Below are 12,331 nucleotides of genomic sequence, written 5' to 3'. Positions count from 1 at the left end.
AAAAGAAGCCTCAGTAAATTTAAGAAAAGTGAAATCATATCAAGCATCTTTTCCGACCACACACTATGAAACTACAAATCAACTACAAGAAAGAAACTGAAAAAAATCACAAACACGTGGGGGCTGTACAATATGCTACTGAACAACCAATGGATTACTGAATAAATCAAAGAGAAAATCAAAAAATTCCTAGAGACAAATGAAAATGAAAACATGACAACCCAAAACCTATGGGATGCAGCAAAAGCAGTTCTAAAAGGAAAGTTTATAATGATACAAACTTACCCCAAGAAACAAGAAAAATCTCAAATACACAACATGATTTTACACCTAAAGTAGCTAGAAAAAGAAGAATAAAAACTAAAAGCATGTTCTTTGAAAAGAAAAATAAAATTAACATTTAGCCAGACTCATCAAGGAAAAAAGAGAAAGGGCCCAAATCAATAAAATGAGAAAAAATAAGAGGTGAAGTTACAACTGATACCACAGACATACAAAGCATTGTAAGAAACTACTACGAGCAAATACATGCCAATAAAATGGACAGCCTAGAAGAAAATAACAAATTCTTAGAAAGGTACAATATCCCAAAACTGAAGCAGGAAGAAAGAGAAAATATGAACCAGTACTGAAGTTGAATCAGTAATTTAAAAACTCCTAACAAACAAAAGTCCAGGACCAGATGGCTTCAGAGGTGAATTCTACCAAACATTTAGAGAAGGGTTAACACCTATCTTTCTGAAACTATTAAAAAAAGTTACAGAGAAAGGAATACTTCCAAACTCATTCTGTGAGATCACATCACGCTGATACTTAAACCAGACAAAGATATCTCAAAAAAAGAAAATTACAGATCAATATCACTGATGAACATAGATGCAAAAATCCTCAACAGTACTAGCATTAACTCCAATAATATATTTAAAGGATCATAGGAAAACATAGGCAAAACATTATCTGACATACATTTCAAAAATTTTCTCCTAGAAGAAATAAAAGCAAGAATAAACAAATGGGACCTAATGAAACTTACAAGCTTCTGCACAGCAAAGGAAACCAGAAATAAAACAAGAAGACAACCTACGGAATGGGAGAAAATTTTTGCAAGTGAAACCGACAAAGGCTTGATCTCCAGAATATATAAGCAGCTCATACGACTCAATAAGAAAAAAATAAACAACTCAATCCAAAAATGGGCAGAAGACCTAAACAAGCAATTCTCCAAGGAAGACATACAAATGATCAAAAAGCACATGAAAAAATGCTCAATATCACTAATTATCAGAGAAATGCAAATCAAAACTACAATGAGGTATCACCTCACACCAGTCAGAATGGCCGTCATTCAAAAATCCACAAATGACAAATGCTGGAGAGGCTGTGGAGAAAGGGGAACCCTCCTACACTGCTGGTGGGAATGCAGTTTGGTGCAGCCACTGTGGAAAACAGTGTGGAGATTCCTCAAAAGACTAGGAATAGACTTACCATATGACCCAGGAATCCCACTCCTGGGCTTGTATCCAGAAGGAAATCTACTTCAGGATGACACCTGCACCCCAATGTTCATAGCAGCACTATTTACAATAGCCAAGACATGAAAACAGCCTAAATGTCCATCAACAAGTGACTGGATAAAGAAGAAGTGGTATATTTGTACAATGGAATACTACTCAGCCATAAAAACTGACAACATAATGCCATTTGCAGCAACATGGATGCTCCTGGAGAATGTCATTCTAAGTGAAGTAAGCCAGAAAGAGAAAGGAAAATACCATATGAGATCGCTCATATGTGGAATCTAAAAAACAAAAACAAAAACAAACAAACAAACAAAAACAAAGCGTAAATACAGGACAGAAATAGACTCACAGACAGAGAATATAGACTTGTGATTGCCAGGGGGTGGAGGGTGGGAAGGGACAGTCTGGGATTTCAAAATTGTAGAATAGTTAAACAAGATTACACTGTATAGCACAGGGAAATACACACAAAATGTTATGATAACTCAGAGAGAAAAAAATGTGACAATGAGTGTGTATATGTCCATGAATGACTGAAAAATTGTGCTGAACACTGGAATTTGACACAACATTGTAAAATGATTATAAATCAATAAAAAATGTTAAAAAAGGATCATATACCACAATCAATATGTTTATCCCAGAGATACAAGGATTTTTCAATATCTGCAAATCAATCAATGTGATACACCACATTAACAAACTGAAGAATAAAAGCCATATGATCATTTCATTAGGAACAGAAAAAGCTTTTGATAAAATTCAACATTAACTTATGATTAATAAAAACTCTCCAGAAAGTTGGTATAGAGGGAACATACTTCAACATAATAAAGGCTACATATGAGAAACCCACAGCTAACATTATACTCAATGGTTAAAAGCTGAAAGCATTCCCTCTAAGATCAGGAACAAGACAAGGAAGCCCACTCTCACCACTTTGATTCAATGTAGTTTTGAAATTCCTGGCTACAGCAATCAGACAAGAAAAAGAAATAAAAGGAATCCAAGTTGGAAAGAAAGAATTAAAACTGTCACTATCTGAATATGACATGATAATATACATAGAAAATCCTAAAGACACCACTAGGTCTCACTAGAAACTCATCATAACTACTAGAGCTCATCAATGAATTCAGTGAAGTTGCAGGATACAAAATTAATATACAGAAATCTATTACATTTCTATACACTAAAAACAAACTATCAGAAAGAGAAATTAAGGACCCAGTCCCATTTACCACTTTATTAAAAAGAATAAGATACCTGGGAATAAACCTACCCAAGGAGGCAAAAGACCTGTACTCCAAAAACTATAAGATGCTGATGAAAGAAACTGAAGAGAATACAAACAGATGGAAAGATATAACGAGTTCTTGGATTGGAAGAATCAATATTGTTAAAATGACCATACTACCCAAGGCAATCTACAGATTCAATGCAATCCCTATCAGTTACCAAGGGCATTTTTCACAGAACTGGAACAAAACATTTAAAAATTTGTATGAAAACACAAAAGACCCCAAATAACCAAAACAATCCTGAGAAAGAATAGAACTGGAGGAATCATGCTCCCTGACTTTAGATTATACTACAAAGCTACAGTAATCAAAACTGTATGGTACTGGCACATCGATCAATGGAACAGGATAGAAAGCTCAGAAATAAATTTACACACTTACGGTCAATTAATTTATGACAAAAGAGGCAAGAATATACAATGGAGAAAAGACAATCTCTTCAATAAGTGGTGCTGGGAAAACTGGACCGCTACATGTAAACTAATGAAATTAGAACATTCTCTTAACACCATATACAAAAATAAACTCAAAATAGTTTGAAGACCTAATTGTAAGACCAAATACTCAAACTGCTAGAGGAAAACATAGGCAGAATCTTCTTTGACATAAATTACAGCAATATTTTTTTGATCCATCTTCCAAGGCAATAGAAATAAAAGCAAAAATAAACAAATGGGATCTAACTAAACTGAAAAGCTTTTGCAAAGCAAAGAAAATCACAAAGTGAAAAGACAACCTACGGAACTGGAGAAAAGATTTGCAAATGATTTGACTGACAAGGGATTAATTTCTAAAATGTACATACAGCTTATACAGCTTAATATCAAAGAAAAACCACCCAACCAAAAAATGGGCAGAAGACCTAAACAGACTTGTCTCCAAAGAAGACATACGGATGATCAAAAGGCACATGAAAAGATGCTCAATATCACTAATTATTAGAGGAATGCAAATCAAAACCATCATGAGGTATCACCTCATACTGATGAGAATGGCCAGCATCAAAAGTCTACAAATAATAAATGCTGGAGAGGGTGTGGAGAAAAGAGAATCCTCCTACACTGTTGGTGGGAATGTAAATTGGTGCAGCCACTATGGAGAACACTATGAAGGTTCCTTAAAAAACTAAAAATAGAACTACCATATGATCCAACAATTCCACTCTTGGACATGTATTTGGAAAAGATGAAAGCTCTAATTCAAAAAGATGCATGTACCCTACTGTTCATAGCAGCACTATTTACAAGAGCCAAGACATGGAAGCAACCTAAATGTCCACCAACAGATGAATGGATAAAGAAGATGTAGTATCAGATACAATGAAACATTACTCAGCCATAAAAATGAAATAATGCCATTTGTAACAACATGGATGGACCTAGAGATTATCATACTAAGTGAAGTAAGTCAGAGAAAGACAAATACCATATGATATCACTTATATGTGGAATCTAAAAAATTGATACCCAGGAACTTATTTACAAAACAGAAAACAGACTCACAGACATAGAAAATAAACTTATGGTTACCAAAGAAGAAAAGGTAGGAGGGATTTGGGACTAACAGATACACACTACTATATATAAAATAGATAAACAACAAGGACCTACTGTATTATACTATATTTAATATCTTGTACTATATTCAATATCTTATAATAACCTATAATGGAAAGGAATCTGAAAAAGCATATATATACACTATATATAAAACTGAGTCATTTTGCTGTACACCTGAAACATTGTAAATCAACTATACTTCAATAAAAAAATTAAATAAATAAAGGGGAAAAAATCGATGTAAAATAAATAAGTGGGATTGTATCAGAGTAAAAAGCTTCTGCACAGCAAAGGAAACAACAAAATGAAAAGAAAACCTACTGAATGGAGAAAATATTTTCAAATTCTACATCTAGACAAGGGGTTATAATATCCAAAATACATTTTAAAAAAACTCATAAAACTCAATGGCAAAAAAAAATAATAATGAAGAGGATCTGGATAGACATCTTTCCAAAGAAGACATGCAAATGGCCAACAGGTGCTTGAAAAGATGATCAACATCACCAATCATCAAGGAAAAGCAAATCAAAATCACAATAAGATGCCAGCTCACATCTGTTAGAAGGGGTATTATCAAAAAGAAAAGAAACAGCAAGTGTTTGGAAAGATGTAGAGAAAAGGGAACCATTGCACACTGTTGGCAGAAATGTAAATTGGTGCAGACACTGTGAAAAAACAGTATGGAGGTTCATCAAAAATTGAAAATAGGGGGTGGGTATAGCTCAGTAGTAGAGTGAGTGCTTAGCATGCATGAGGTCCAGGGTTCAATCCTCCGTACTTCCATTAAAAATAAATAAATAAATGAATAAACCTAATTACCTCCCCCTAATTTTTTTTTAAATTGAAAATAAATCTATAGTATCATTCAGAAATTCCACTTCTGGGTATTTATCCAAAGAAAATGAAAATGCACCCCCATGTTTATTGCAGCATCATTTACAATAGCCAAGACATGGAAACAACCCAAATGTCCACTGCTGGACGAATGGATGAAGCAAATGTGATTTTATATAAATGTATACACACACATACATATATAAATTATTCGGTCATAAAAAAGAATGAAATCTTGTCATTTACAACAACATGGGTAGACCTTGAAGGTATTAGTGTTAAATGAAATAGTGAAATAAGTCACACAGGGAACTATATATTCAGTATTTTGTAATAATCTTTAATGAAAAAGAATATGAAAACAAATATATGTACATATATGCATTACTGGGACATTATGCTGTACATGAGAAATTGACACATTGTAACTGACTATACTTCAATAAAAACAAGCGAAATAAGTCAGAAAGAAAAAAGATAAATACCAAATGATCTCCCTTATATGTGGAATCTAAAGAAAAAACAAAAACAAAAACTAATCCAAATCAAAATAAAAAAGTCAAGCTCTCAGGAACAGAACAGATTGGTGGCTGCCTGAGGCAGGGGTTGGGGGGTGGTGAAATGGCTGAAGGTGTCAAAAGGTACAAACTTCTAGTTATGCACAGGAATGTAATGCATATAGCATGGTGATTATAGTTAATAATACTGTATTGCATATTTCAAAGTAGCTAGGAGAGTGGATCCTGAGAGTTCTCATCACTTGAAAAAAATTTAACTGAACTTAAAAAATCAGTGAACCACATCAATAGATTAAAGAAGAAAATCACACAATCATCGCAATAGATGCAGAAAAAGTATTTGACAAAATTCAATACTTCTGCATAATAAAAACTCTTAGCAAACTAGGAATACAAAGAAATTTTTTTAATCTGATAAAAGGCATTTATAAAAATATCTACAGCTAACTCATAATTCTGAAATACTGAAAATACTGAACAGCTTCCCCCTGAAATTGGGAACACACAAGGATGTCCACTATCACCACGTCTCTCAACATTGTACTGGAAGTCTTAGCCAGTGAAATAAAGAAATTAAAAAGCAGAAGAAGTATAAGACTGGTAAAGAAGAAATGAAATGGTCATTATCTATAAATGTCATGATCATGAACATAGATAATCCAAAAGAACCTGCAAATGACTAAAAATGATAAGTCAATTTAGAAAGGTTACTGGATACATGTTTAATATTTCTATACACTAGCAACAAACATGTGGAAATGAAACATAAAAAAGCAATACCACTGACAACAGCATAAAAAGATCAAATACCTAAGAATAAATTTGATGAAAATTATGCACAACCTCATCATTTTAGACTACAAAACTTTGCTGAGAAGAATTTTAAAAGACCTAAAAGAATGGTGGGATATATTATTTTAATCAATCTGAAAACTCAATATTGTAAAAGATTCAGTACTCTCCAAATTGGTCTATAGTTCCAATGAGTTCCAATCAAAATTTCAGCAGGATTTTGTGTGGAAGTTGACAAGCAGATTCTAAAATTTGCATAGAAATGCAAAGGCCTTATAATACCTGTAGCAATTTTGAAGATCAACATAGCTGGAGAACGTCACTATCAGTTGTCAAAACTTGTTATAAACCTACAGTAATTTAGACACATACACTGTCAGCTGCCTTACCACAATGCCTCCTCAACAACTTAGTGGAGAAAGGATATAGTCTTTTCAACAAATGGTACTGGGTCAACTAAGTATCCATATAAAAAAGTAAACTTTGACTCTACCTCATATCACATACAAAAATTAATTCTAGATAGGTCATAGACCAAATATAAAAACTAAAATAATCAAGCTTCTAGAAGAAAACTATTTTAAAATATCTTTATGGCTTGAGAGAGACCAACAATTCTTGATCAGGAAATAGAAAGCACTAACCATGAAGACTGATAATTTGGACATCATTAAAATTAAGAACGTCTGTTAAATTCACCGTTAATATGAAAAAGCAAGCCACAGACTGAAAAAAGATGTTTGTGATATATGGATCTACAAAGAACTTGTAACCAGGATAAAGGACTCAAATCAACAAGAAAAAGACACACAACCCAATTTAAACATAGGCAAAAGGCAACAGGCACTTCCAAAAGAGGATATCAACGTGACCTTTACAAACGTATGAAAAGGTACTCAACTTAGTTACTTGAGAAAAGCAAATCAAAACCACAATGAGATACCACTACATATCCACCCAAACCAGTAAAATGAAAAAGACTGCTGTCACCAAGCATTTGTAAGGATATGGATTAACTGGAAATCTCTTACATCAATATGGGATTGAAAATTGGTACAACCACACTGAAAAAGTATTTGGCAGTATCCATTACTGCTAAATAAACTTTTATACTCTGTAACTCAGCAATTTCACTCCTGGTATATACTCAACAGAAAGCAGTCCTTATGTCCACCAAAAGATGTGTAAAAAAATGTTCATAATAGCTTTATCCATAATAGCCCCAAAACAAATAACCAAAATGCCTATCAACAGTAAGAAGGGTAAATAAATTGTGGTATAAATGGGATAAGTAAGAGAAATGGAAAAGAGTGAATCACTGTTACATGCAACAACATGAATGAACCCCACAGACATAATATTGAGTGATAAATGTATTTCAATTCAGGCAAAACTCATCTGTGGTAATGGAAGTCAGAATGGCGGTTATTCTTGGAGGAGGTACTGATTGAGAGGGAACCACATGGGCTGCTGAAAATGTTCTATATTGTAATACAGGTGACAGTTAAAAGTATATATGTAAAAATTCAAGCTTTAAACAAGATTTCTGAATTTTGCTCTAAGTAAATTATTCTTCAATTTTATTAAAATAAATGTTAAAAACAATGTGATATTGGCACAGTAATAGAGAACTAGATTAGTGGAGCAGAATATGTAATCCAGATATACACTCATGTATTAAAGGGATTTTGGTTTATAATAAAGGTGACCTTTCTTTCATTTTCTGCCCCTGAATGTTGCCATCTGGATGTGATTTTTGGGACTGTGGTAGCTATCTTGAGACCTCAAAGGGAACCAGCCTAGAAGAACAAGCAAGAAGGATAAGGAGGCAGGCCAAGGATGGAAAGAACCTGAGTCCCTGAGAACATCAATGCACCCCAGAACCATCCATCTCTGAAAAGCCTTACTTCTGATTTTCTTATTATTTGAGATAAAAAAAACCCCCAAAACATCCACTCATAACTGGATTTTAAAAGCATCTTGACTGACAGAATAAGTTAGGAAATCACTGAAACAGCTCATGTTTGAGGTCGTACTCTCCCAGGCCCAGCAGTTTAAGAGCAGCAGCTCCCCAGGGAGCTACAGACTTTCAGAATAAACTCTCAGAAGTTTACTCACACCATAGGGTTAGAGTCTGTGCAACAAGGGGCATCACTAACCTGTCCGGTCAACATCCTTTTTCATTGGCAGTATAGTATAATCCGGTTGGTCATCGGAGGCCTCAAATATCCATGACTTGGGCTGCAGCATGGACTGGGGCTCTTTCCGGGGACTTGCCCTGCCTCCAACCCAGTCTCCAGACCCATCTCGGAGCTGAATCTGCTGTAGGTACGGGATCCGGGAAATCCTGTTTTGGTCCAGGCTTAACTTCTTCAGTCTTCAATTAAGGAAAGTGAATAGAGAATCACTGCAATGATGATACCTCAAGGACACTTACTAAGCAACTTTAGGGAAACATGGAATCAAGCTTAGACACTTACTACTCTTGTGTGACCTTGAGTCAGTGACTTACCCTCTCTGGGCCTCAATATCCCTATCTCTAAAATGGGGATAGTATTTATTAACCTTTCAAGGTTCTTGCAAAGATTGAATGAGACAATATACAGATGACCTGGCACAAAGCAGTGTTCAGTAAATGGTAGCTGAATCCAAAGTAAATTTTCCAGGGATCTAAAACATTTGAATGCCAGCATTTCATTACTTCAACGAAATATAGTCATCCCTCCGTATCTGGTTGAATATGTGGATGCAAAACCTACAGATACAGAGGGCCCACTATACGTAGAACTCAGAGTTTAACTTACCTTTCTGATTCTGATTCTTTTTTTTTTTTTTCCTGTTTCCTCTCTCACGGTCAGGATCCCATCTCTGATAATATCTCCTTCTATCCTTTCTCTTTGCTACTTCTAATCCAGTCACATGATCAGAAATATCCTTACTGACGCCCACTTTCATGGTTTGAGCTAAAGCTCAGAGGGAAGAAATGACTTACTCATGGCCACACAGCAGATAAGTGGTGGAGCTCGAATTTAAACCCAGGCCTTTTGGCTTCCAGAGCAGCACTCAAGGTGTGAGCAAGGCTGGGGGATATAGAGGGCCCTGTGGAGAGAGGCTTGTAGCTTTACCTCCTGAGCCCGGCCAGGCTAGCAAAACAATTGGGGTTGGAGAGTTTGTTGTCATCTAGCATCAGTGTCTCCAGCACTGGGAACCTCAGGATGTACCTCTTTCTGGTCAGCGATGTTACAGATGCCTCCCTGTGAGTGCAAAGACCTTGGGTAATGAACAAGGGCAGGAGACAAGCTTCACTATTCCTAAGAAGACAGAGAATCAATCCAGAGGCTTAACCAGCTTAGGAACTTTGCTAGTGCCCAAGAGAGATCTCTGTGAAGAGGGACCAGAATGTCTAACTCCCACCCCAACTAACTTCTTCCCCAAAACCCATCATACTTATAGTCTTTTGTATGAAGAAAGGCTGCACACATTTGCTTATGGACACAGTGAGACTGGGTTGGGGCAGATGGAGGGAAAATACCAGGGTGACTGAGTTAGGGGAAGCATTCTGCAGAAGAACACTGCACAATTCTGGGTCAGGGAAGATTCCCAAGTATGCTGTGTCGTCACCCCAAGGATTGGAAACCATAGGAGCACCAGGAGACAATGCCCTTAGCAGGGACCGAAGTGGGTAAGGGAGGATGGATGAAAGGCACCATCCCTGGCTGCAGTGAGGCTCTCCTCTAATGTGACTTCATAAAATGCACACATCAGTAAGGAACTGAGAAGTCTTTTCTTTAGTGCAAACTCTCTGAGGATTCCCAGAAACATCTGAGAGTGGCATTTAACAGGCTGAGGTCCTGAATCACACAGATGGGGCAGGAAGTGGTAGCATTTTAGGCACTACCATCAATGTGACCTCTTTTGTGTCCCCAGGTGGATGAGGTCTAGGGAATTATTTTTAAGCACACAAAGACAGCCGATTCAGATCATGTCATTCAGATCATTCCTCCCTCCAACTCCATCCCCTCTATACACCAAAACAAACACATATGGACATCCAGTCACAAATACATATACACATACATAAACCACAAACATGCATACAGCAAAAGGAAGGGAAAGGAGAATTTCTTCTGAGCCTACTGCATTCCTGGCACTGTGTTGTTTTATATATGTCATCTCAGAACAGCACTGAGGAGGATAGGTGTTATCTATCTCCTCTTCAGATGAGGAAATTCAGACTCAGAGTGACTTGCCCAAAGTCTCAGAGATAGAAAGTGGTAGAGCTTCACTCCAAACCCCAGGCCCTTTCCACTGCAGTGCCCACTTCTCACAATACACCTTCAAGCCCTGTGTGGGTTGAAGGGTGGGGAGGAGGAAGGGTAGCCATTGCCTGGACTGGAGAAGCTAGACGAAGGTAAGCAGTGAGTTCAAAAGTCCAAAAGGACTGTTACTGTACACCCAAAGGCAGGAATATTTCAAAGGTGAATTTAGAGGGAGTATATGGCCAGTGGTGCATTCATTCATTTATACTCATGAACTTCTTTAACACGTATCTGTGGAGCTGGGAATAGAAAGAGAAAAGAACACATCCCCCTCTCAGGATGCTTCTAGTCTCACAGAGGAGCTAGATGCCCAGCACACAGTGGGACAAATGCTGTAACAGAGGCAGGCATGAAGCTTGCTGGGAATCATCCACTCTGGTGGGGAGGACCCACGGAAGGCCATGTTTAAACTAAACGATGAAGACTGGAGAGAGAATTTGCCATGTTCTTAACAGCTGTGTGAGAGAGAAGGAACAGAGAGAAAAATCACTGCTTTGTGGCTGGCGCTGCAGTATTTTTAGAAGCTCTGGGGAGTCGTATTTCTCATGGTGGGGCCTAGAGAGACACAGGTGCTCGCTCACCTGTAAAGACAAACGGGGTGAGTCACAGAGAGGACCAGATGTGAAAGCTCAGGGACCAAACTTCAGGCTGCTCCACAATGCTCAGGACGTACATTCAGTATGTCCCTGAGGCATGGCTGTTAGATGTTCCAATTTTCTGATAGTAAATTCCTCCTTTTTTGGTACTCTAATAATGATTTATTTCTGTAGACTATAACCACGATAGTTCTGAGTAAAAAAGGCACAGGTCACATATGGTTTCAGAAAGAACCCTGGCAAGGTGTGGAGAAAGAGGCTTGAAGTCCAAAGACCGGAGACACTCAACAGAGAAGGAAAGAAGCCTTTAGTCCATGGTATTTTTCAAGATCACAGCTGACTCTCTTCGTCTTCCTGAAAGGATCAACTTTCATATAATGAATTTTTAATCTACCTGAAAGCAATTACTGGAGGGTGTACTGAAGCTCTGTTGATTTATAATTAATTAGCCAATCTTTATTTTTACCCCAATGAAATATGAAACGGCTAAGAAATACAGCTTCAAAAAATTCCTCTTAAGCCCCATAACAAAGAACCTGTCTCTTGTGACAAGTTAAACTACTTTGCCTTTTTAAAGTTCAACTCTAATTATAATGTAGTGAAGTTTCATTTTGTCTCTAAAACAGATATCTTAAAATAGAGGGGCAGACAAGAGGGAGGTGAGGAAGATAAGATGCAAAGCTTCACAGGAAAGCATCAGACTCTCCCACTGAGCCCTACCCATGGCAGTTTTGGGAGAACAGCTCTTTGAAGTGGCAGGAGTCTGTCAGTAATGGAGAAATCGAGGTTTCCAGCTGTTCAGAGTAGTACTTTTTTATTATACCTTCTCTTGGAAAAAGGAATTGATACCATTTAAAATCTGATGGCTTTAATGGAATTTTTTTAGAAG

General features: G+C 36.8%; 1 protein-coding gene across 13 annotated transcripts in view; it reads right to left on the bottom strand.

Annotated features, from left to right (window-relative positions):
- XRRA1 (X-ray radiation resistance associated 1) overlaps positions 1-12,331 on the bottom strand; it is an 87,384-nt gene that overhangs the window by 37,462 nt on the left and 37,591 nt on the right. For 7 of the 13 annotated variants that reach the window (XM_072969216.1, XM_072969219.1, XM_072969220.1 and 4 more), the window contains 2 exons: positions 9,653-9,781; positions 8,687-8,904 (listed from right to left, as the gene is read on the bottom strand). The exons of the other annotated variants lie outside the window; for them this stretch is intronic. In XM_072969216.1, coding sequence (XP_072825317.1) covers positions 8,687-8,904; positions 9,653-9,781 — 347 coding nt within the window. The remainder of the gene's footprint in view (positions 1-8,686; positions 8,905-9,652; positions 9,782-12,331) is intronic. 13 annotated transcript variants of the gene reach the window in all.

The sequence above is a fragment of the Vicugna pacos genome, chromosome 10, assembly GCF_048564905.1.
Source record: "Vicugna pacos chromosome 10, VicPac4, whole genome shotgun sequence".
In the NCBI taxonomy this organism is placed as follows: Eukaryota; Metazoa; Chordata; class Mammalia; order Artiodactyla; family Camelidae; genus Vicugna; species Vicugna pacos.
This window is presented reverse-complemented; position numbering and strand designations above follow the sequence as displayed.